At 54.8% G+C, this 25,922-nt stretch overlaps 1 protein-coding gene and 1 non-coding gene across 5 annotated transcripts in view; one reads left to right on the top strand and one right to left on the bottom strand.

Moving 5' to 3' along the window:
* Positions 1–2,233: 2,233 nt before the first annotated feature.
* LOC116657669 lies at positions 2,234–2,340 on the bottom strand. Its single transcript, XR_004312866.1, has one exon. It is a non-coding gene; the product is annotated as a U6 spliceosomal RNA (small nuclear RNA).
* Positions 2,341–5,837: 3,497 nt separating this feature from the next.
* TFAP4 (transcription factor AP-4) overlaps positions 5,838–25,922 on the top strand; it is a 30,138-nt gene continuing 10,053 nt past the window's right edge. Inside the window, exons 1-2 of one of the 4 annotated variants that reach the window (XM_032461130.1) lie at positions 5,855–5,937; positions 20,030–20,355. Coding sequence is in view for 2 of the 4 variants with exons in the window: in XM_032461128.1 (XP_032317019.1) it covers positions 24,230–24,582 (353 nt within the window). In the remaining 2 variants the exon portion in view is untranslated. Of the gene's footprint in view, positions 5,938–20,029; positions 20,356–24,070; positions 24,642–25,922 lie in introns of those variants that run through there. The other 3 variants (XM_032461131.1, XM_032461128.1, XM_032461129.1) reach the window with 3 other exon arrangements.

Genomic DNA, 25,922 nt, shown 5'->3' with positions numbered 1-25,922 from the left:
CTCTCGCTGCCGCGGCCCCAGGCCCGGGGCGCCAGCTGCCAGGCGGGGCGTGCGCGTTGGGGGGAGGGGGCGGCGGGGAGAGGGCGCTGGGCCGGGGGAGGGGAGGGAGGGGGTACAGAGCGGCCGGGGGAGCCGACACCGGGAGGGAGGGGGCGCCAAGCCGCGGCCGAGTGGCGCGCGTCCTCCTCGGCCCCATCCTTGGGTCCCCCCCGCGGCTCCGCCCCCGGCCCGAGGGCAGCGCTAGGACACGGCCCGGAGGTGGCCTGGGGGTGGCGGAGGGAGGAACGGCCCGCCCTCGGGGAAGCCCAGATAGGGAGCGGCGCGCGGAGGACCGGAGGGAGGGCGTGCGGGCCCAGAGGAAAAGCCCCGAAGACCGGGAAGATGGAGGAGGTCGCGGCGGCTGAGGGGGCGGGGGCCCCTCGCCTCCCTCCCGCTGGGTCACCTTGGCCAGGCCCCCCGCGGCCCCGGGCGGCGGGGAGGGCGGCAGGAATGCCTCTCCGTGGGCCCTGATTTCTCCGACCAGCTCAGTTCCAGGAACGCGCGGGTAGCGCCCGGCGGGCAGAGGCCCCGACTCCGGATTCACGGGCGGCGCGAGCCAGGGTTCGAGGCCGGCCTCAGCCCCTCTGTCCTGTCCGGCGTCAGGCTAGTCCTCGCCTTGCTTTCTGCCTCAGTTTCCCTTTTGGTGGAATAACGAGAAGCCGGGCCCCACGCGGTCCCCGCAGTTGGGACAACCTGCATCATCTAGCCTGAGCGCCGCTGAGGTCCCTGATCGCTCCTGGGCGCTGGCCTGGACCCTCAGCGCCCAGCGCGGTTCCGGCGGTTAGGAAGTGGAATGCGTGGAGACACGCGAGTGAGAAAGCCCGCACCCGCACCCGCACCCGGCTAAGCTGATCTCTACCTCCTGAGTTTGAACCCCAGACTCGCGTTCTTGAATGTGTTTTGTTTGGGCCAGCCCGGGTCCCTGCCCAGTTATCTTCTTGCTGTTCTGATGTCTGGTGGCAAATCAGGTTCAAAAACAGCCCTCCTGCTGTTGGCCATCCCTGCCGCCTCGCAGTTGGCCTTGAGGAGCCCAAGAGACGAAAAGCATCCTCTATAGGTGAGGCACCTGACTCTAGGTGTAATTTTCCTTCAGTCATGTATTTAATGCCGCAGTCCCCCGCCAGAGCCTGAGGCCCGTGGGTCTTGATCTCACACCATCCTCAGTGCCTGGCACAGTGCTTGGCACATAGTAGGTGCTTAGGGCATGTTTCGCAGATGGACACAGAGTAGGTGCTCATTACATCTTAAGTGAATGTACATACAGTAGTGCTCAAGACTTGCATGAATAGACAGAATAGGTGCTCATGAACTGTTGGGTGATACATGAAAGGCCGGAGGCCCGGAAGGCGGTGATTTGGAGGTGACCTCCCCTGCCCCAACCCCACCCCACCCCAGTTTCCCTCCTGTGGATAATGTGGAGTGAGGCCGGGTTAAATATTAGCCGGCAGATGGTCCCGAGGAAGGCTAACTTCGGGACCTAGCGCCTACTAGGAGGGGTTTGTTAAGGGCCGACTCTCTGGGTACGCTGACCAGCCAGTGAGTGGGGAGGGGCTGAGGCCAAGGGCCACAGAGCGCCCCCTCCCGGCGTCCCGGATCGCAAGGATTCAGCCCGCAGCGCGGCCCTGCGGCAGATGGCCTCACTTTGCGCGATCTTGGCCAGGCAGGGCTCCAGCTCCTAGTGAATGCTGGTGTACGGAAAAAAGGTACGCAAGGAGCTAGTTTTGGGGGTCGGATATAGCTCAGTGGTAGAGCGCGTGCTTAGCATGCCCGAGGTCCTGGATTCAATCTCCAGTACCTCCATTAAAAAATAAAGAAACAAACCTAATAACTCTCCCATAAATAAATAAGTAAATTTCCGGAAAGAAAATAAAAGATAAAATTCATAGAATATGAATATAAAAAAGTTGGGCTAGTTTTATACCTGTTAAAAATGTTCATGGGATGCTTACAGGATGGCAGGCACCCTGTGACAGTTGTGGGGACAGAGAGTGAACAACCCCAGCCATCCTTGTCCTCATGGGTTTTACAACTCAGCAGTAACCGAATAAAGTGAAATCCTAAGCTCCGCCCCACGAGGGGACCTAACTATCCCACAAAGTGGCTTGACCATAAGAAACCTTCACCCACTAGACAACCTTTCTCACCATTTGTTTTTCTGCTCACATTTGTTTTCTTTTTTCTTTTTTCTTTTTTTTTTAATATGGAATGCTTCACGAATTTGCATGTCATCCTTGCTCAGGGACCATGCTAATCTTCTCTGTATTGTTCCAATTTTAGTATATGTGCTGCTGAAGAGAGCACTGCTCATGTTTGTTTTCAAGAACAAGAACTTTGCTCCCACTGAGAACTCTGACTTGAGATTGCCATGTTTGGGTGGTAAATAATACCATCTCCTTTCTGAGGTTGTTGTGAAGATTAAATGAGGTACATTCTCAACACATATTAGTGATCACTACCAGGTATCAAGATTGACCCACTGCTTTTCAGTTCCAGGGCTCAGCTGGTGTCCCCTTAGCTGCAAATAAACCCCTAAATTTGGCTCCTGCAAATCCAACAATAATGAGGAACTCTATAATCTTGGTGGAGGTGACCCAACCAGAAACCTCCAATTTCCAGCCAGATCAGTTCTTTCTCTGTACCAGATGCTTTACTTTCATTATAATCACAACAACCCTGAGGGTGGGTCCTATTATTATTCCCATTTTATAGAGAGGGAAACTGAGGCTTAGATTTTAAGTAACTTGGCCTAGATCTAAGAAGCTGGTAGGAGGCATAGACAAGACTGCAGTCTCAGTTGCTCTGATTCCAAAGCTTGTGTCATAAGCTACTACCTCCCTGAGGCATCAGATAAGTGGTGGGATGGGGGTCCAGGACATCTCAGAGGGTCAGGCTCCCAGAGGGTTTTTCACAGTGTGCTGTTCTGGGAGGCAGCAACTGCTATAACAGTCAGCCGAATCTTGGCTTCCTCCTTCTTAGTGCATGATGTCCCCACAATCATGCCAGGTTTCCTCCCTCCAAGAGTCCTTATTTTGAGAACCCATCCTTTGCTACCTGCTCCTGACACCATGTGTTATGGACTATCTTTCCTTATTAGAGCATAAATTCCTCAAGGAGTAGGACACCGGGCATTATCTGCTTTGTTGCTCCCCCTTCAAGGGTCTTGCCCTGGCATATAGTAAATGCTTCATAAATATTGCTGTTATAGACTGAATGTTTGTATCCACCAGCCAAAAATTCATACGTTGAAACTCTAACCTCCCCCAAGTGTGATGATATTTGCACTTAGGTTTAAATGAAGTCATGAGGGTGCGGTCCCTATAATGGGATCAGTGCTTTTATAAGAAGTGGAAGAGAGATCAGAGCCCTTTCTCTCATTTCCTCTCTCTCTCCGCCCACCAAGTGAGGACACAGCAAGAAGGAGGCTTTCTGCAAGCAAGGAGAGAGTCCTCACCAGGAACCGAATCTGTCGGCACTTTGATCTCGGACTTTCAGCCTTCAGAACTGTGAGAAATAATGTGTGTTGTTTAAGCCACCCAGTCAACAGTATTCTGTTATAGCAGCCTGAGCAAGATAAATGCTGACATATTTTGGGGCTGAATCTGGTCCTGTAATCCTTCATCAATAAACATTTATTGAACATCTCCTGGGTTCCCGTTCACTCAAATGCTTATTAAACACTTATCATGTGTCCATTCAACAACATTTATTAAGGGCCTACTATGTGCTGGGCTAGCAAACCCATCAAGATCTTCAAGATCTCTCAGTGTAGTGGGAATTCCCTACCTGTCAGTACCCTGAGGGGACATGGCTCACTCATTCACACACAAGTATCTGCCCACTGCAAGAAGGGTGTCCTACACAGCATGTCTGCTTAGTAAAAGGCTCTTCAATTAACACACAATGCTAGGTCCAGCAGAAGCTGAGCTGTATGAGTATAGTTTCTGTCCTCCCAGAGCCTTTAATCTCTTCGGAGGGCTGGAAGTGAATAAGACAACATAGAGAAATGAGCCTCACGATGTAGGAGACGTAGGAGAAATGACGGGAACCAGGATGAATGAATGGCAGCAAATCCCAAGTTCTAGCCCTTGACCTTAGCCAAGGCATCAGATCCCTCTGTCTGTGAAATGGTGACCCTCATGTCTAATATGGGGCTATGTGAGGCTCAGAGGAGAGGGCAACAAAGGGCTCCCACCAATGCCTGGAGGGGAGAGAAAGTGCAGCAAATGGTAGCTATTAATGTTATTAATGAAGCCTGCAACTGTAAGTGGGGGTTCAGGCACAAGGATGGAGCTGTGGCAGGAGTGAGCTCAGGTTGACGTATTAACCTTGAGCTGGCAGCCTGGTGAGCGTTTTTCCCCTTTGGCGCTGGCTTGCCATGGCTGCAGGCTTGGGGCTGACTATGGGTGGGGTGTTTATTCTGGGAATCGGCCCTGGCTGTGCCTCACTCCCTGCTCAAGCGAGAGAGAAAGAAGGGCTTTGAGTCAGAATTGAGGGGCCTGCTGGGCCCAGCATGTATGACCCATCCCACCTGCCAGCAGGGTCCCTGGGCTGAGAATGCCCAGGAGGCACAGCCCCAAGGGCCAGCAAGGTCATTCTGGTTTGAGACACACTCTCCAGGTTGGGACTCAGCTAACCCTCTAGAAGGCCTGAAGTGCTCAGCTTTGGGAGCTCTGATGAGCTCCAGGATGCTCCTGGGCTGGTGTGTGTGTGTGTGTGTGTGTGTGTGTGTGTGTTTGTGTGTGTGTGCACACACGTGATATTGGAGGTCGCGGTGTCCAGCCCATGGAGGAGCCTTCATCAGGGCCAGCCACAGGGACATTCACCTGTGCAGTTGCACAAGCCTGACACTTAGCAGGGCTCATGCTTTGCTTAATTTTCTTCCATCGCCATCTTGAAACTGTTAATCATTTTTTAACACTGTTCAAAAATGACCTAGTCCACTTTCAATGGGTCCAGCAAATTGTGCAACCTGTCCTGCCCTCGTGCTTTGGTTTCCCCCAGTCTGTATGTAGCATCTCCCTTGAATGGGACATTCAGATCTACTCCTTAGCCACAGCCAGCCAGCCAGGAGTGGCTTAGATAAGCCCATTTCTTGAAAGGTGGTGGGGGAGCAATAATCGGCCTCTCTAACCTAACGGAATCAACCTTTCCGTAAAAGCTCAAGGCTGCTGTGTGATGGTGGGTAAGTCACTCAACTTTCTGAGTTTCTGGATCTAACAATATTGTACTTAACTTAGAGTGTTGGGAGGGTTAAAAGAGGTAGTTCATATAACATGCACAGTGTCTGGCACAGAGTAAGCGCCCAATAAATTAGAACTATTATTACGTTTTAAAAATTAGGATTATTACAGGCAGTAAATTGGAGGGAGGGAAGAAGGGAGGGAAGAAGGAAGGGAAGGGTCAGTCCCATCCCTATGGACCTGCCCCAGGAAGGAGGAGCTGCCCCTCTTGACCCCGCCCCTCCTGCCTTCTGAGGGAGGAGACTCCCCCAGGGCCGAGACGAGGGGGTGGAGGAGCGGGAGCGACACATTTTTGAGTCGTGACCAAGTGGAAACTCCCTCCCCGAGGCGGAAGCCGGGGGCGCCCCAATGGGGCCGGAGCCGCAGCCGACGCGGGATCCGCAGCCTGGGGGCAGGGCACCGCGGGAGACCTGGGCCCCGCCCCTCAAAGCATCTTGAATATGAATAAGCCTGCCAGGGAGAGAGGAAGTGGGAGGTGGCCCGGACCCGACTGGCTCCGCCCCCGCCGCGGGCCTTCGGCCAGTGGGCGCGGCCTAGCCGCGGACGCCCCGCCCCTCCGCCCCTCGCGGGGCCTCCTTCCGGCCGGCGCGCCCCGAACGTGACCTCGCGGGCGCGCGCCGCAGCCGCCCTGAGGGAGGCGCCCGCACCCCCCGCGCAGGTAGGGCCGCCCTTTGTCCCCGGTGCCGCCCCTCGGAGCCCCGGGTCTCGCCATCCTCCCTGGCCCGCGGCCTCCGCGCGCGCTTCCCCTGTTGATCTGGCCCCGGCCTGGCCGCTCTCTCAGGCGCGGCGCGCCCGCAGCCGGGGAGACGCGATAGGGGCCCTTTATTCACTCCGGCGCTGGCACCTGGGGTAGCGAGGGCTGCAGAAGCCCTGCCCTTATACGGCTTGTGTTCCCGGGCGAGAGAGGCCACCGAGGTGAATTAGTAGAATGTCCAGTATATCGGATGAGTGTCAGGGTGAGGACGGAAGCGGGGGACGGGCATCAACCAGGCGGCTAGCAGGGTCCCTAAGAAGGTGACTTTTGTGTCAAGCCCCGGAGGAAGCGAGGGAACAAGCCGGCGTCTGGGGTGTTGGGGGTAGCAGGGCATTGAGGCTGGTGTGGCTGGAGTGGAGAGAGGGTCAGAATGAAAGGGTGGAATCATAATAATGGCTCAGTGTTGAGCAAATGCCCAGCCAAGTGCTAGGTGCTTTATGCATATGTCCTTTAAGCCTCAGGACAGCCTGGACCTTGGCATTACTATTATCTGAGAGGAAATCAGGCCCAGGCAGGCTAAATAACTTGCCCAAGGTCACACAGCATTGGAGCCCAAGCAGACTCGCATCATTGCCTGAAACACACCCAGGAGACCCAGGGTAGGGTGACCTTGACCAGGTCCTGTAGGCTGCTCCTCAGTTTCCTCAGTACCAGAGGGAGAAGATGTGACTGACCTCCTGAAATGAAGGATGGGCAGGCATGGCCCTTTTGCTGACAATCTGCCCGAAAGCCGCCCACTCTAATTCATACCCAGCAACTAGGGCCCTGAAACCCAGCCTGAAATCAGTGCACAGAACGTGGGTGTAGCAGGAGCCTTCGAGGATGTCTGTTCTCCCAGGAGAGCCTTTTGTTGTTTGAGAAGCACTTGTCACCCTTCCGTGCTCTGGAGCAGGTACGAGTGGCTTCAGGGAGGGAAGGCAGAACGCTCAGAGCCTGGAATAGGCTACTTCTGGAGGTGGGCTGTGGGGAGTCCTGTGCGGCTGAGTGCTCCTGGGTAGTAACAGGCGGAGTCAGCCAGGCAGGCCGTGTGTGCCGGCCAGCAACTGCAGAACAAGCAGAATCACCCAAACATCCCTGTGAGCCTAGAGAGATTAACACACACACGAAACCCACCCATGTCTGCACTGGTAGCGGGTTCTCTGACTACTGCCCAGACCAGAGGGGAAGGGCCTCAGAGCTACCGATCTGGGCTCTGCTGGCTGTGCTGACCCTTCTCTCCTGTGGGAAGAGGGGAAATGTTTTCATGCTCTTGTGAAGATCTGCCTGTGCCTCTGATTCCGAGAAGCCTTGTGGATTCTAATGGGGCAAGAATGGCGAGTATTCTGCAATTTCCCCTTCTCCAGCCTGGCACAGCCTCCAGCCATGGCTTTTGGGCTGTGGTGTGAAATGTGGCCCTGGGAGGGTTAGGAGAGTAACCCAGCCCACTGTGTTGGAGCCTCAAGTCACCAGTCAGTCAGAGGTACTGGTGATATAGGACCACAGCAGAACTTATTGTCAGGCCCATGTTCAGAGAGGTTAAGTGGTTTGTCCAAGAGTGCACAGTTTGAAAGCAGCAGAGATGGCATCCTAGTCCAAACCATTTGACTCCAGAGCCCAAGCCCTTCCCCTCAGGGCACTGATCCACCCCAGGAGAGGGGACATAACTTCGTGCTTAGCTTGGAGACCCCCCACCATATACTCTGTAGGGGTATAGAGGTGGCAGAAGGGACAAGGACCAAACGGGATGGAGACACTTTCTGGTCTTCTCAGCCACACAGTCCCCGGACCTTGTCTCCAGGCCTTTATGTCTGTGCAGAATTAGTCAATCCCTTTTCAGGGTGGGACTGGTACAGGTGGGACCAGAGGCACCTGAAGGGGTGCCTGGGAGAGGGCTTCCTCCTCATGAAGTTTGGGGGTCCAGTGAATGACTCTGACTCTACCTGGGCCCCTGGGACCATCTGCACACTGGAGCTCTGGCCTCTGACCAGGTTGGGCAGGCTGGGAGTGCCCAGGTGGAGGGAGAGGTCTGAGGTGGTACACGTGAGTTGTGAGACTCATGTGGATAGAATGCCAGAAAGAGGGGAGAGCTGGTCCTCTCAAGTTCCCCCCGTGGGTTGGGGCTCGTTTCAAACAGTCACTCTCCATGCGTTGTTGCTCCCTTGCTCCCTCCGGACTTCTCACTTCCCTACGGATATTCTGAGTGTCAGAACCCCAGTGGGTTCTCAAACTGACAGGCTTACTGAACCAGTAAGTCCAGGGCGATGCCCAGGGATCTGCATTTTTAATGAGCTCCCAAGTGGCTATAATGCATATGGTCTTCTGACTAAACCTGGAAAACCACTGTCCTGGACCTCTCAGCCCAGCAGCCATGAGAAGCCCCTTCCAGAGCCTTCTAGCAGATCGCAGCCTGATACATGTAATTGTTTGCCAGGACCAAATTTAAATGCATTCCTCTCTTCAGTTGGGGCACTGTCATCAGCTGAGCTTCTCCCCTGTTTGAAATATATGATGGCGTCTCAAGCGATAGTCCTGCCTCCATCCCTCCCCTGCCAACTTTCCCAAAAGAGCAGGCTGGCCCAGTCACCCTCTCACTGCTCACTGCAGAGCTCTGTCCCAAGCTGTCCCCTCCTGTCGCTCTTCGCAGGAAGACGTTCTCTCAGCTGCTTCTCCAAAAGTCCTTGCTTTTGCTCACTTGAAGCCCTCTAGGGTCTGCACCACCTCCCCCTCTGCCCGTGGCCCCCTGAAACTGGGTATTCCCTAGGGTTCCCTCCTTGAGCCTTCTCTGCTTGATGCCTTTCCTCATTTGCAGTTGCACAGGCAGAAGTGAGGGGAACCCCATCTCTATTCTGAGAGTCCCCACCATTTATATGCAGTCTCCCGGGTGCACCAGGACTACATTTTTAGGGGCTCGCTTGATACCTCCTCTCAGCCTATGTGCATTGGAGCTCTTCCAAATTAGCTCTTTGACTTTGAGGGAATCTGGCCACACTTGTCACCTTAGGGTGTTCCAGCTGCTCTGGGTTCTGCTTGGCTCCTTTGAAGCCGCATGCCCTCGTAGAAGAGAGTGCCTGCCACCTTTAAGGGAGCCCGTCTCAGTAGCCAGGCTTCTTTGCCAGAGACTTCTGACTTCTTTCTGCTTTAGTACCCCCTCATCTTCCTGACCCTTGAGCACCCCCCCCCGCACCCCCGCATTGATGTCTGTCCTAGTGCCCCAGGCTTGCAGCCTCAGGGTCTCTTTTCTCCTTTCTTCCACCTCCTCCCCCCAGGCATGTTCAGCTCTGCTTTGGTAGCCTCTCTAGTGTCCCTCCATCTGTCCTGTCCTCTAGGGGCCTCTGAACTCCGCAGCAGCCTGTTTATTTCCCAAAAGGCCAACACTGCGCCTATGGACATCAGCTGAATGGGCAGCTCCCCCTCTGGACCAGCCCGTTGGCACCTCCTCAGAGATGCACAGCTTTCATCCATCTGTGTTAGGGGCCACATGGCATTGGGTCAGTCTTGCCTGGAGTCAGGGGTCTTGGTTTAGATCTTGGTTTTGCCCTTCTCAGCCTTCTGACTGGACAGATTCCTTGAGCCCTCCATTGAAGCATTCTCATTTTCTTGTCTGTAAGGTCAAGGCTGGTAATGATAGTCCTGTCTCACAAGGTTCTTACTTAACCTCATCTCTGGAAGTCCTTGGCATGTAATACTGCTTGATCTTTATTACCACATTTAATCCTCAAAACCATCCTGTCAGGTAGAACGTCACTGTCAGGCCCATCTTATAGATGAGGAGAGAGATGCTCAGAGAAGCCAAGTGATTAGTCCAAGGGCACCCAGCTCTAAAGTAGCAGAGCTGGGATTCAAGTGCAAACCAGTTCCCTCCAGAGCCTGAGCTTCTAACCACTAATCACGCCCCCCCCGTTCTCTTCTGTTCATTCGTTCATTCATTGGACAATTGTTGATGGTGCACCTACTATCTAGGAGAATAGCAGTGAAGGAACAGACACCCTGCCCCATCTGTGGAGGCGCAGGTAGGAAGAGATGTATAGGAACTCCTGTAGGAAATTGCCCGAGGCCCCTCTTCCTCAATCCCTGCTCAAGGGGCACAGGCCAGGACACCCCGCCCCCACCTCACTTCCCCACTTCTCCTTGTACCTAAAGGCCTGCAGGCATTTGACTGGATTTGGCTTTGACCTTTGTGAAGGAGGAAGTGGATCAAGGTGGGGGGCCTGGTGTAGGGCTTGGAAGCACCGGAATCCGCAGGAGATGGGGGCAGTGCAGGCATGAAAGGGGTACATTTGGGTACCACAGTAAGATACCACTTCACATCCCCAATGGCTGTCACAAAAAGGGAGGGGCAGTAACAAGGGTTGGGGAGGAGAGGGAGGACTTGGAACCCCCTCCCCCTGCTGGTGTGTATGTCAAATAGTGTCACCGATGGCAGTTCCTCAGCACAGAGTCACCCTCTGACACAGCGATTCCCCTCCTAGGTGTACACCCAAGAGAAATGAAAACATATGTCCACGCGAACACTTGTAGTTGGATGTTCACAGCAGCATGCTTCACAATAGCCAAAAGGTGGAAATGACCCAAATGTCCATCAGTAGATGAATGGATAAACAAACTGTGGTCTGTCCACAGTATTCCTCTGCTGTAAAAAGGAATGAAGCACTGACACACGCTACAGTGTGGGTGAACCTCACAAACGTGATGCTCTGAAAGAGTCAGACACAAAAGGCCATGTATTGTGTAAGTCTGTTTCTATGAAATGTCCAGAAGAGGCCAAGCCATAGACAGAAAGTAGATGAGTGGTTGCCAGGGGTTGAGGGCGGGGGTGTTAGGGGACACCTGCTAAGCAGTGCAGGATTTCTTCTGGGGTGATGAAAATATTCTAAAATTAATTGTGTTGATAGTGGCACAACGTTGAAATACTGAAAAACATTGAACTGTATACTTAAAATGGTGAGTTGTGCAGTATGTGAATTATATCTTGATAAAGGTTTTATTAAAAAAAACCAGCCAGACTTCCGGGCATCTACGTTGATGGAGGGCAGCAGGACAAGGATTCACCTTGCTGAGTGATGGGCGACATTACTTGGGTTTACTTTGCACTGGTTCTCGTGACGTGATTGCCGAGAAGTGACTCTGTAGGTAAGGTTTCCTTCTGGCCTCAGCTTACATGTTACCCCTGAGAGAGGCCCCCATTCTCCTCCCTTTGTCACTTGTCATCCATCTCAGCTCTTCCTTTCTTTTAGAACTATTCCCACACTTCGAATTGTTTTCTGTCCATGACTCTTGCTGGGCCGAGTTCTGTGAGGTCAGGGGCTTGTCTCTGTGTTGTTTGCCGTGTATTAGGTACTCAGTAAATACTGGTTCCCTGAATGAGCCATCCAGGCTGATAACTACCGGGGTAGGGATGGGGGCTGTGAGGTCCAGGCTGGGGTCCATCCTCGCTGCAGGGGAGGGAGCCAGCAGGCCGGGTCAGGGTGTCTCCCGGCCCTAGTGGCTTTCTTTTTCTCTGTTCCAGTTCCAGGAGAATGTCTCTGGAAAGGAAGCCCGAAGCCTGGTCTGGCTGGGAAGCGGGGAGTGGGGAGGGGAGCGGAGGGGGAGCGGGGGCTGGCCTGCCTGGGGAGGAAGTCTGCAGCCCCAGGCTGCCGAGGGCGTGGTGTCTGTGTTTGCACCTTTGGAATGTGGCTGATTCACTCTGGGGGGAGCCATGCAGCCACCGCTGCTGCCTTGGATCCGACATCTGGAGGCTGGATTCCAGGAGAAAAGAGACAGATTCTTGCAAGCAGATGTCAACTTTGAAGGTCAAACTGAGCAATGGAGCTGAGGAGGAGGCTGAGCGGGTCCCACACCCCCATCCCCGACCCCAGGATTCTGAGAGAGAGGTGAGGTCCCATCTGGAGCCCTGTCCTGGCTCTAAGGGGACAGCATGGGGCAGGGAAACAGTGTGAGTTCTGCAGTCAGACTTTCCTTCAAAGACTAGTTAGTTAATAGCTCATGCAATGGTGAAGGCCAAGGGCCTAGCTGGTCCAGTGCTCAGCAGTGGTCCAGGGACACTGGCTTGCATCTCCTGGCCCAGTGTCCTCTGTGTCACTTTACTCTTGGGCCATCGCTTCCCTGCAGACTCCCAGCTTGCCTCTCCCTGGGGCTCCAGCAAGACCCTAGGCTTGCCTCTTTTGTTGGCCCAGTTGGGGCCCAGCTCATCCTGGACACTGATGGGACAGGTCTGGGTTAGGAGTTTACCCCAGTGCATGGCTGACACCCCAAGAGCCACGCAGAGAAAGTGGAAATTGGGGGTCCCCCAAAGGAGCCAGTGCCAGGGCATGGGCAGAAACGGCAGACACGCCTACTCTGCTGAGCTGACCCCGTGGGCCTGGCTTCTAGGGCTTGTGCCAGGCCCTGTACTGGGCTCTATGGCTCTTACCTAAAGGGGTGTTCTGCTGGCTAAGTTCCGGAAGCTCTTAGAAGCTCATTTTCTCCAACTGTGGAATCTCATAGGATTCTTTTCAGGATCCATTGAGACAATGCTTGCAAATTCCTCAGCACCTGCCTGGCCTGGAGGAGGTGTGATGCTAACTAGCCTAACTCCCTTACTCTTCTCAGTATCTAGTTCTGTGAGATCTGCCCTGTGGGCTGAAAGGATGGTGCGCACGTATGTGCCTGTGCGCACGTGTGTGCAAGTGAGCGTGCAGGCCCCTTTCTCTTCTCCAGGGAGTTTTGTGTTGTTTGGCTTCTCCCCGAGAGGGTTAGGGACTACCAGGACAGAGGGTGGAGGCAGGAATGACAGGCAAGGGGTGGAGGGAGAAGTGGGTGGGCCTCACCTGTGGGCCTGCAGGCCCAGGCCTGCCCCTGGGAGTCCTATCCCTGTGCCCTCAGCTCCAGCTCTATCCTAGGAGTGGCTGCCTCTGTCCCTCCCTCCCAGGCTACAGCCTAAGCCTGTCTGTCATTTGACCTTGGGGTGGGGGTGGGGGAGGAGGGGCCTGAATCAGGCTTGCGATTTCCTGTATTCTGTCTCCAGGAACACTGGAACCTTGTGGGGATGGTCAGAGGGGATCCCAGGCCTGGGGCTTCTCAGAAGAGGAAACCCAATGCCCAGAGTAGTCTAAACCTCTCAGACACCTCAGGGGAAACCTGGAGCTTCTGGGAGGGTGGAGGGCCAGCCTCCTGCAAGCTTTTTGCAGCTATTTGTAAACTGAAGTCAAGCACTGCCCAGAATCCTCTAGTGCTTGAAGAGTGTGCCTCCCCTTCCTCCCTGAGCTCAGCGCCCTCCACTCCCACCAGCCCTGTCTGCTGGCATCCCTCTGGGACGCCACACCTGTGTGGGTGCCTGCTCTTCCTCACCAAACCAACCACGTCCTCTGACTCCCAAACGCTACCTCCTCAGATTCCTGCCAGCCTCCCGCACTCTTGGTTCTGTTTCTCTGGACATGGTGGGTTGAGTACCTCTGTGAGGAGCCTGCCACCACATCAGCCAACGCAGCGATGGGGCTCCTGCATCCGTCACTCGTCCATGTCCTGCATGTCCTGAGTGTAACTCTGTGACAGTCATCCCAGGCTGCCGGGACCAGACTGCCCGCTCTCTTCTGGGTGTCAAACATTTTTTAATGTGTTCATCTAGTCTTTTCCATTATACAACAGAATCTTGAAATTGAAGGACGTAGTAATGAGAGCTGCATTTTCTGTGCTCTAAGTGCTTTTTAAAAATTGCGATATAATTCACATACCATCAAATTCACCCTTTTGAAGTGTACAATTCAGTGGGTTTTAGTGTATTTACTGAGTCGTGCATCCTTCTCCACCATCTAATTCCAGAACATTTTCATCATCCCACAAAAGGAACCCTAGCAGATTCATCAGTTGTAAGAAAAGTACCGTTCACATTGGGGGATTTGATAGTGGAGGGGGTGCTGTGCACATGTAGGGGCAGGGAGTGTATGGAAAATCTCTGTACCTTTGCTCAAAATTGCTGTGAACTTAAAACTACTTTAAAAAATAAAATCGATTAAAAACAGAAACAAAAGGAAAAAGAACCCCCAACCCATTAGCTGTCACTCCCCATTCCTCCACGCCCCTGCTCCAACCACTGGCAATCACCACCAGTCTGCTTTCTGACTACAGATTTGCCTGTTCTGGACATTTTCATAAATGGGGTCCTACAGTATGTGGTCCTCTGTGTCTGGCTTTGACTGAGCATCATTTTCAAGGTTCATCCATATTGTAGTGTGTGTTAATGCTTCATTCCTTTTTATGGCTGAATAATATTCCATTGTCTGGATAGATCAAAATTTGTTCATCCATCCATCCATCAAAGGACATTTGAGTTGTTTCTACTTCTCATGAAGAATGCTGCTATGAATATGCGTGTACAAGTCGTTTTGAAGACAAAGGTTTTAGATCTAAGTGCTTTTTGACAAACACCTCATTCAGTCCTCACAGCACCCTTATATGTCAGTGCTGGCATGATCCCCCTTCTTTGGGCGAGAAAGTGAGGCTCAGAGAGGTGAGTCAAGGTCACAGCTGGAAGCTGTGGAGCTGGGACCCTCCTGTCCCCTGGCCAGCAGGCTCCGGTGGTGCCTACTACAGTGCTTCTGTTTTTAGCAGAGCCTTGCCCAGCACTGTCCCACAGTTAATACTGCTGACTCTTCAAACAAGGGCCACGCACACCTCAAGCCCCAGGAGGGCTCTGCGTGTGTCATCTGCTCAGTGGCGACCCTGTGGCTCCAAGGGGATGCACCTTAGGGAGGTACGAGAAGTCCTTACCGCCATAGAATCCTCATCCACAGGTCCCGGTGGGACCAGGGTTTTCCCTTGCTTCTCAGCCTGCACCACCTCGTGGGGTACCAAGCCCCAAACACTACTGCCCCTTTTGTTCATTTGCAGCCGCTTTTCTGGGGTTCCTGGGCTGCCTTTCATCTCTTGCTTCTTGGGTTTGGCACATACCCGTGTGTCACCTGCTGGTGGACTTTGCCCCTTCCACCTGCCGGAGAGTGTGGTCTGGTGGGTAATTGCTGTCAGACAAGCCCAGGTTCATGTCATCTTTGCCGCTCTGGCTGTGTGGCTTCGGGTAGGTTTCTAAACTTCTCTGAGCTTCTGTTTGCTCATCTGTCGTGGGGGTCACAATAATATACCTGCTGATACGGTGGTTGTGGGATTGACTAAGGGAAGGGAGATGAGGGGCTCACATGGTGCCTGGCACCTTGGAAAGCCGCAGTTAGTCGTCCTCACTGCAAGGCAGCAGGCCTGGGTGGGGGCGGGGAGCTTTGTGTGTCTCCCTGCCTTTGGAGCCAAGAGAGGCTCCCATGACTCAGTTCTGCCCAAGAAAGGGGAAGTCAAGTCCATGCCTCTGAGGCTGGGGTCCCCAGGGACCTCCTGTCCTGCTCCCTTCTCTGACCTCTGCCTGTCTCCCCACCCAGTGCTTCTGGCAAAGCCCCATGCATTCTCTGCTGCTTGCCTGGGCATACCCTCCACCCCTTCCCCAGATCTGCAGCCCGGACCTGCTGCTCCGTGGCACGAGGGCTTGGATAATGGCGAGACCGGGGACCACCGTGAGTGGGTGCCACAGCCCACAGCCTGAGGCAGGAGGGGCAGTGATGCGGAGGGGACCTGGGCCAAGGATGGGAGGGCCTCCTCTGGCCGCTGGAGCTGAGCTGCAGGCTCCTGCCAGGGAAGCCCTTTCTCCTCGCTGCTGCTGCTCAGCCTTTCCCAGCCCTGCCCCTCTCCTGCTTCTCACATTTCAGCTTCCAAGTTCCTGGCATTGCAGCCACTGCTGCTGTGGTCACTGTACCAGACAGATGTTAACCCCCAGTGTGCTGGCAGGAGCAGCGCTGCCGCAAGGTCCAGAGGTGTTGAGGGGGGAGAGCACCATCCTGAAACCATCCTCTGCTCAGCCAGGTTCCCTCTGGAGAGCGTATCACATCTCCTTCCTCCCTGTCCGCCCAAATTTGAAGCCGAGGCCTTCCCTGACCCCTGGGAGTTGCTCCTTCCCCTGGCTGGCTGGGCACTGACCGTCAACCACAGACCATGGCCTCTGTATCTCCACGAGCCTGACCTTATCATTTCACACAGACAGGGTTTTCTCCCTCCATACCCCTCAGCCCCGTCTTGCACCTGGCTTTACCTGAGCAGGCCTGGGCCACCAGGACCAGGTGAGCTCTCAGCCTGCAGGCAGCGGCACAGGCCATCGAGGAGGAGCCAGAAGGGAAGCAGGCACTGGCGCAGCCTGGCTAGGTGACCTTGGGCAAGTCCCTGGGGTATAAGGGAGTTAGGGCCCATGGTGTGGACAGAACAGGGGATGCCTGGTCCATGGCAGCGCAGGCCACTTGGGCCCACGAGCACACACGCATGCCTCCTGACATGACATGCCATGCCGGGGCTTAAGGCCCCCACTCCAAGGAGAAGTCCTCCCATTTTCCTGGCTGCCTCCCTCCTCACAGCTCACCCGGGTCTACTTTCTAATTAGAGCAGGCCTCTGTTTCTCCCCGGGCCTGGCTGGTCTTAGCCTACCCTTCTCCATCCCCAGAAGGGACTGGCTGTCCTTCCTTCTCTCCTCACCCTCTTCCACTCCTCTGGAGGAGAACTAGCTGCCCAGAGGGACACTGGACAGCCTCTTCCGAACCCAGCGTCACCCCAGCATCCTCTTCCCCTACCCCCTGCTTCCTGTGTGAACCCTTTCCTGAGCCCCAAATGCTCCCTCCCGGTTTCTTAGGGTGTCTCTGCTGACCTTTTGTTCTCTGGCCATATGCCCTTGGTGCCTTGGCTAACTTAGTCTCCTTTCCTGATGACCAGAGATCCCGATGTCCTGTCTTCTGTGTCCCCCTGCATGCCTGGTGGGAAGGGCCCAGGCTGGTGTCAGGTCCCAGCTTTACTGCTGGGCTGTGCCGCAGGCTCCCCATTGGCCTGGTGGGATGGTTATAACCGCCTCGTCTGCTTACAGTCAATTGAGGAAGTGGTCAGACAGCCATTTCTGTCTGAAACCGAACCAGTCCAGCCAGGGTGGCCATTCGCTGAGTGTTTATAAAGGGGCTGCACCAAATTGAAGCAGATGACCTGGTTCCTCCTGGTTGATATGTTGAAAAGGAGAGGGACGTTTCCCTGGGGGACCCAGGACAGGAGGAGCTGAGGGAGGGAGAGGAGAGAAGAGGGCAGGAGTCTACCCCATGGGCTGCAGTGTCAGGCCTGGAAGCACAAGGGGCAGGACCAGAGGTGGGGGCAGGGGACATGCCCCAGGTGGACTCTAGCCCCCTTTTCAAGGGCTTGCTTATGAGCAAAGTGAGCCAGGTCGGGTTCTTAGAAGGAATTGGGCATCTAGAGCTTAGGGCCTTTGGACACCTGGACAGGCCTGGTGCTCTGGGGATCTGCAGGGCCTTGGGGGTGTGGGGAGGTGGGCGGTCAGCCCTTCCACCCCAATAAGTGCCTTGAGTTCCCCAGTGTGTTCAGGCTCCAGCTTGCACAAAGGCATCGTGTGTGCCGGGCGCCCCCTAGTGGTTGGGAGGGGGACCCAGCCTTGTTGGCCCAGAGGTCTCCCTGTGATTAGAGTAGGAAAGGAGACCAGGGCATTGGGGGATACTGGGATTTGCTCCAAACCCCAACAGAGGCATCTTATCCCCATCCTGCCTTCCTGGGAGCATTCAAGGTCCTCTCCCAGGCAGGGGATTTTTGCTTCTATGGGATGTCATCCCTGCTCCAACAGCTGGTGTCCACAACCCCCCCGCCCCCCACCCCAAGCAGGCTGGAGTACCTGAAAGGCCATCTGGCCCGTCCATCCTTCGCTTCTGGGCATGTTTGTGTAGAGGAAAAAGCCTCAAATTAGGTGGGGGCCCTAAATACCTTTTCAGGTTCCATTCCCAGTCCTCTGTAGGTCCCTACGGAAGGTCCTTAGCTTTCTCTGCACCTCCTTCATGCTCCCCCATCTGTGGTAGCAAAATTCTCCTGTGACCCCCAATGACTTTTGCCCTTGTATACTCTCCTCCCATTGAGCATGCATGGAACCAGTGAATATGACCTACTCCCGTGATTAGTAGGTTATGTTATATGGCACAGTTGTCCTTGAGCTCAGTTATCCAGGTGGGCCTGACCTAATCACACAAGCCCTTTAAAAGCAGAGCGTTTCCTCCAGCTGCTTGCAGAAGAGGACATTAGAGAGATTCTAAGCAACAGGGGGATGGATGTGTGGGACACTCTCCGTTCCTCAGATGGAGGGGCCACCTGAGAGTGACCTCTAGAAGCTGAGTGGGCCCCAGCTGACAGCCAGCAAGACAACGGGACCTCAGTCCTATAGCCACAAGGAACTGAACCCTGCTGACAAGCAGTGAGTTGGGAAGATAATCCAAGCCTCAGGCAAAATTGCAGCCCTGCCTGACACCTCAGTTTCACCCGGCAGGACTCTAAGCTGAGAACCCAGCCATGCCACACCTGGCCTTCTCCCCGTCTGAACTGTGCGATGATAAATGGTGCTGTCTGACACCAAGAAATTTCTGGTAATTTGTTACACAGCAACAGGAAATGAAGGTGTTCTTATTTAAAGAGAAGAACAGTATTCTAGACACACAAGTAGGATAAAAGTTTAAAAATAAGGAAAGTCCATCTGCCCTTTTCACAGGTGCTCTGCAGAGTGGAAACCCACAGCGGCCGCTGCGCTCCCCTAAGTCCTCCCTCCACGCCGCTGTTTACATCCACTTTCTTAGGGTTCAAATCTCTCACCTGAGCTTCCAAGCAGCCTTCCTAGGGCAGGTGTGTTCTGGGAAAGGAGGCACTGACGGCACCTTTGGAGCAGCCAGATCCCACTTTGGCTGGAGAAAGGAGCTCTGAACCCTGTGCTGTAGGGGATCCCTGTGATTTCTGGGGCTCCCTGGACTTCTGGACATCTTTGGGGTCAATAAAGCCCTTTAAAAATAACGCTTTATTTGATATAAGTCACATACCATTGAATTCACCCATCTAAACTGTACAATTGAGTGGTTTTTCGTACAGAGTTTTGTAACCATCACCACAATCAATATCAGAACATTTTCGTCACCCCCAAAAAGAAACCCCCCTACCCATTAGCACCCACTCCCCATTTCCCCCTGACTCCCCCTCATTCCCTGGAACCACTAATCTACTTTCTATCTCTATGGATTTGCCTATACTGGACATTTCATAGAAATGGAGTCATACGGTTTGTGACATTTTGTGTCTGGCTTCTTTCTCTGAGCATCATGTCATAGTTCACCCACGATGTGCCCTGTGTCAGTATTTTCTTTCCTTTCCATGCTGAGTAATACTGCATCGGATGCATGGATGGACCATGTCTTTTGTGTCCAGTGGTCAGTAAAGCCCACTGATGACTCATTTCTCCTACCTGGAATTTGGGGGTGGGGCTGGGGGAAGGGGAGTAAAGGGAAATTTGGGGGATGGGACTGGACAGGCTTGGGATTGACAACACCGAGGAAGGAAGGCCAATGTTCTGAGGTGTCCCAGGCCACACTGCCTTCCCAGGCTCTTTTCCCCAACCCAAACCAGCCCCTTCTTCACACCTGCTTTTCAAACCCATGTCTGCCCAGGGTCTCTGGCCCCAGAGTCTAGCTGCAGGTGGGCCGGCTGTCTGCCAGGGCAGGACGTGATAATCTGCATTTCTAACCAATCATCCATGGGCAGTTATTTCATTACAGTCTTCACAGAGACGCCCCTTTTAAAGGGCAAACTGCAGGCCGATTTTCACACCGCCAGATCCTACCTGGGAGTGTCTTTACCGTAAAGTGGGCAAGCCCCACGTTCACCAGAAAAGCACCTTACACCACGCCTGCTTCCTCTCACCTGTGACAAATTCTAGCAGGGAACGGGGGAGCTTGGCCCCTCCCCTGTCCCTCCCCTGCACATCGCCAAGCCCTGTCATTCTCCCTGGGCCAGCTCAGATGCCTCTGCCACTGCCACCTGTGGCAACTCAGTATCAGTGATAACAGCAAATACCACTTATTAATGCTACAACATGCTGGCTGTGTCACTGACTTGGGACAGCCTGTGAGCTAGGTGCTGTGTGGCCTCTGTTTTACAGACCAGGAAGCTGAGCCAGCTGAAGGAACTCACCCAAGGTCACCCTGATGACACCTGGAGCTAGGGTTGGGGCAGTACCTGGATTCTGAATCATACAGCACGGCTTCTACTCCTTCCTGGAACTCTGTTGTCCGAAGAGCAAGGAGTGTGTGTAGACAGAGATAAGGTCTGAGGACTGTGATACCCGGTGGGTATCTCAGGTGCCAAGCAGAAAAGAACGTCAAGAAGGTCCCAGACACAGTAAAGACAGAAAAGAGAGCTCTTTGGAGTCACCAGTGGGAACGGCTGTCGTGGAGTCCTGGGGCTGGATGGAGTGAGGAGGAGAGGGTAAGCACAAGCCCCCATTTCAGGGAGTTTTGCAGTGATGGGGAGCAGTGAAAGAGGGGTAGCTGCAAGGGGATGTCTTGTGGAATTTTTGTTTTTAAACGGGAATAAAGACAGATTATTCTTAGTGTGGGAGCGACTGTTGGTGAGGGTACAAGGTAGGGATGCAGGAGAGGAAACAGCTGACCGAGAGACATCTTTGATTAATACACATTCTCCATACACTGACAGAGCATGGACACTCATCCAGACACAGGTCAGAGGGCAAAATTCAGGTACAGGCAGGGAGGCAGAGGTGATGACCGGACCATGTGGAATTCCTCTCCTACTTGTTTCCATTTTCTCAGAGAAACAGGACATGAGGTCATCAGCTGAGAGTGAGGAGGGAGAGGAGGTGACAGAGGTCTTGAGGAGAGAGGAAAAGGTGGGAGGGAGGATGGACCAGGGCAAGATGAAGGGATCACCAGCTGCCCCAAAGAGCCACTTAAGGACCTTGGTCCAGCAATTAAAAACAAGAGCAGTCAGCCAGGTTGTGGGGTTTCCTTTCCTCAGCACTGTTCAGCTCCAGGGGACAGAAGCAGGGCAGGTGGGGGCTTGGGCTCCCAAGGGAGAGTGCATGCAAGGTGACTATATTGGTGAGCTGTGAAATCTAAGCTGGACGGGAGGCAAGTGAGAAGATAAGGAGAAAGGCATTGGTCGGATCAATGGGGTCTGTCAAACCACAGCCCATGGGTCAGATCCAGCCTACCGACCATTTCTTTTAAACATTTTTTTTTTTTTACTGTGCTACAATATATATAACATAAGATTTGCCATTTTAAAGTATACAATTCAGAGGGGTCGGTATAGCTCAGTGGTAGAGCGCATGCTTAGCATGCACAAGGTCCTGGGTTCAATCCCCAGTTCCTCCATTAAAAAAAAAAGTTATAAAAAATAAAGTGTACAATTCAGTTGCATTAATTATATTCACAATGTTGTGAATCACTATTTCTGAAAGTTTCCATCACCGTAAACAGGAACTCCATAACTGTTAAGCAATTGCTCCCCACCTCCCCTCCCCCTAGCCCCTGGTAACCTCTTACCTACTTTCTATCTCAATGAATTTGCCTGTTCTAGATATTTCACAGAAGTGGAATCATACAACATGTAACTTTTTTTGTATCTGGTTTCCTTCACTTAGCACCATGTTTACAGGGTTCATCCATGCTTTAGTATTTAACAGAACTTCAGTCCTTTTTAAGGCTGAATAATATTCCCTTGTATGGATAGACCACATTTTGTGTATCTCTTTAATCACTGATGGACCCTGAGTGGTTTTCACCTTTGGGCTATTGCGAATAATGCTGCTGTGAATACTGGTATATGATTATCTGTTTGAGTCCCTGTTTCCAGGCTTTTGCATATATACCTAGGAGTGGAATTGATGGGGCACATCGTAACCTTTGCCAGGTTTTATGACCCATGAACTAACGATGGTATGGTAGACAGAAAAATGGCTCCCAAGATGTTCATATCCTAATCCCCAAACCTGTGAATAAGTCACCTTGCATGGCAAAAGGGGCTTTGAAGATATAATTAAGAATTGTGAGATGGGGAAATTATTCCGGCTTATCTGCGTGGGCCCAAGGTCATCATATAAGGATGACAGTGGGGATCAGAGTCAGAGAAGGAGGTATGAGGACAGAAGCAGTTGGAGCCATGCACTTTGGAGGTGGAAGAAGGGGCCAGGAGCCAAGAAATGCAGGCAGCCTCCAGAAGCTGGAAGAGGGGAGCAAATGGATTCTACCCTAGAACCTTCAGAAGGAATGCAGCCCTGCTGACATCTTGATTTTACCCCAAAATAACCCACGTGGACTTCTGAGTACCCAAGAATGAATTTGTGTTGCTTTCAGCCACTAAGTTTATGGTGGTTTGTGACAGTAGCAATAGGAAACTAATACAAATAACTTTTACGTGCCATTTACAGAAAAAGTTTGCTGATGCCTAATTTAGAGCAAGAAGGTGAGGGGGCAAGTCAGGAGCTGAGGATCAAGGGGATTTTGCTGAACACCCTCTGAGGGCTCCAGAGGACACAGTGGCCCGAGTTTAGGAGTTGGGAAGGGAGGGAGAGGGGATCGGACTAAGGGGTGTACGGAGTATACAGGGAATGGAAAATGGCCCAGAGTTTGGGGGCTTCTTGTGCTACTGTCGTGAAGTGGGTAAGTGATGGGAGAGCGTTGGAGTGGGGCAGTGGGGGCAGTGATGGTATTTCAGCCCTCGGGGCAGGAGCAGCTGAGCCAGGGCAGAGGGGGTTTGGGTTTGTGCATCTGAGACAGCTCTAGATGAGAAGGCGCCTTTGGCAGAAAGGGGAGGCCAATCTGAGTGACAGTGTGCTCACAGGACCAGGCTCAGGCTGGGTCAAGGCATTTCTGTAGAAGAAAGCAAGGGGTAGACCCATTTCTCATTTGTTCATTCACTCAGGCCCTGTGGACGTTGTATACAGTTGTGTGGCCCTGTATCCTATGTTGTCCCCAGGTGTCATCATTCCTGTCCCCAGAGTGAAGCCTCCCAGGGACTGTGATGTTACATGGTTCAGGATCTGCACTTTAAAGAAACAGCCCAACAGCTTACTTTAAGGATGGGAAAACAATTGCGCAAAACTGCTAGGCATCTACAAGATGCTTGAAATATCTAATAACAATAACATTTCCTAATAATAACAATAATCCTTGTTATCAGTAGGAGTATTTCAATTAAGAGGCGCGATTTGGGCGGAACTTGGAAGGCGGATGGAATTGGGAAAGGCGGTGGGCAGGAGGGAGGACATTCCAAGGCAGGCGCGGTCTTCCTGAGCCGGGGACCAACCTCCAGGAGTCAGGGGAGGGGACGCGGAAAGCGGGGACGGAAGCTCACAGTCACAGCGTCCCTCCCACCCCCGTCCCAGGCCTTCACCTCTAGTAGAGGGCGCACCCTGGCGGAGGAGCAAGTGCCGCACTGGCTTCGCCATGAATGGGAAGGGACAGCCTTCTGCCAGCCCAGGCCAAGGTGGGGCGGGCCTCCCGCTGTCCAGCCTCCCAGCGGAGGGGTAAAGCAAGGGGGGATTGGAGGGGACCCGGCAGCAGCCACTAGACCTCCTGCTGGTGCTGGCAGCCTGCCTCCCGGGCCGCTGCTGTCCTGGCCCGCCTCCACCCTTCCCTCCCCCACGGGGCCCCTGCTTCCTAAGGCAGCCCCAGGATCCCAGGCGCCCGGCGCGCCCCCTTTACCCTCCCCTCCCCAGCTCCGGGATTCCCAGGCTCTGGAGCCCAGGCGGACGGCTAGAGGCGGGCAACGGGGCAGGGAGGGAGTGAGGGAGGGGGCTGACCAGCCTCTGAAGTCGGCCCCAAGTTACATGTGGGAAGCGGTGGCTGTGACGCAAGTTTCCAGGGGGCCCTGGGCTCGGAGGGAACGCGCCAGAGCGGCTCCTCTCCATGCAGTTGCAACCATGAAAAAGAAAAATCCCCGAGCAGTACCCCAAGCCGCCTTCGCCGGGCCCAGCTGCGCGCCCCCGTCCCGCAAAGGCCGCCGAGTTCGCAGACCCTGCACCGGGCAGACCCCGCCGGACCCCCGGCGCACGGGCTGGGCTCCCTCGCGGTGGCTGCCTTTTTTTTTTTTTTTTTTTTTTTTTTGCTACGCTTGCCAACCTGTCAGCTGATGGACCTCATCACCCATAGTGGCGCATGTAGCTCGGCCGCAGCTCGCTCCATTCACGCCGCGCCCCCCGAGCCAGCCAGCAGCCCCCGCACCCCAAGCCTGGGGGTAGGCCCGCAGACCTTGGCTGCCACCCACCCCCGGGGGCCCGCGCCCTTTTCGCCCCAGCCTCGCGCCGCCCGGGGGGCGCAGCAAATAGTCCTTTGTTTACATGCAATTCCTTACTCCGCGGAAGGAGGCCGGGGGAGTGCTGAGTTTTCACCAGCTGTTTCCCGCCTTGAAACAGACATCTGATCAGCTGCAAACACACACACACACACGCACACACATACACACGCCCGGGGAGGCAGGCCGGAGAGACCTCCCTCCCGCCCCTCCCGCCCGCCTCCCTCCCCTCGCCGCCGCCGCCGCCAGCATCTGGGACCGGCCGATTCTGCACCTCCGTCCGGCGCTGCCCTTTGATTCGGATTTTCATCTTGCATTCTCCGGCGGACCGCGGGACCTGGCTCGTGCAGAGGAGGGGGGCCGATCGCTATGGAGTATTTCATGGTGCCCACTCAGAAGGTGCCCTCTTTGCAACATTTCAGGAAAACAGAGAAAGAAGTGATAGGAGGGCTCTGTAGGTGTGTACTCCTCCTCCCCCTCACCCCCTTCCCACGATTGCAGCCCCTGGCCAGCCCGCCTGGGCGGGCGCGCGTGTGCGCACGCATGGCCCGAGCCGCGGACCCTCTCGCCTTTCTTAGCCGCTGGGGCGGCTGCAGCCCCGCGTGCCGGGCTCCGGCCGCCCGGGGACCCTCCTCCCTCGGAACATGAGGGACCCGAGCGGCCCTGGTCACTTTTGTCCGCTGCAGGCGGGCGAGTCGCGACGTTTGTAAATTGCAAACAGACCCACGTGGTTCTGCAGCAGTCCCGGCCATGCTTGGTGCTGGTGGCTTTCCCCCCCGCGCTTCCTCCTCCCCCCTCCCGCGGCGGCTTCCTTCCTCTCCCTCCTTCATCGCTCTCTGAGCGCCCCCACTCCAAGGGGGTCTGGGGGGCCCCGGGCGAGCGTGGGGCCATGGCGCAGGCAGCTACAATGCAGCCACGCCGCGGCTCCGGGCGCGGGGGGGGGGGGAGGCGGGGAGCCGGGTGGTGTGAGTGTTTGCAGGGAGCACGGCTGCAGCGGGGTTGGGGGGCATGCTGGAGTGGGGGTGTGGGGTGGGCGGGACCCGAGGGGCCGGCGCGGCTGCCAGGAGCGCCGCGAACCCGGGCACGTTGGGGCCGCCCGCTCGTTCGTCGCCCGCGCCCGGGCGCTGTTTACTAGCGAGGCCTGGACGTGACTCTGCAGCCCTCTTGGAGTAGGCGGACCTCCGCGCGCCGCCTCCCGGGAGCTGTAGTTTTCCGCGCCCCGTCGGTGCGGCATTGTGGGAGTTGTAGGCGCGCCGGGGCCACGCTCTCCCCGCACAAAGCTCGGCCCCCGCTGGCTGGATGGGCGAGGCAGGCCGGGTTGCGGGGGCTTTTGGAGAATCGGGGCCCCATAGGCCACCTCTAGCCTCACCAGGCGGCTGTCCGCCGCACCTGGGTCTCCGCAGTAAACTTTCCTGTCTTTCACCCCTCCCCCCAGCCGTAAACCGAAAGCGTCGGTTGTCCAGCGGGGTGGGTGGGTGGTCTGAGGATCGTGGCCCTCTCCAGGAGCCACTTTTTAAGTTTGGCCCGGGTTGCTCCAGACCTACCCTTTACTGAAGAGTGATGGGTTAGCGCACCACCCACACCCGAACAGACCTGGGTACTTGCTAAAATGCACATGCCGGCAATACCGATCGCTAGGAGAAGGGCCTGGACATCTGCATATTGAACATACACCGCGGGACGGCGGTGCTGCGTGGGGTGTTCTCTGCGTGTCCAAGTTTGGGATCTGTGGCCTCTCC

Source organism: Camelus ferus, chromosome 18 (genome assembly GCF_009834535.1).
Source record: "Camelus ferus isolate YT-003-E chromosome 18, BCGSAC_Cfer_1.0, whole genome shotgun sequence".
Lineage (NCBI taxonomy): Eukaryota > Metazoa > Chordata > Mammalia > Artiodactyla > Camelidae > Camelus > Camelus ferus.
The sequence above is the reverse complement of the archived record's forward strand: the minus strand, read 5'-3'. Positions and strand labels throughout refer to the sequence as shown.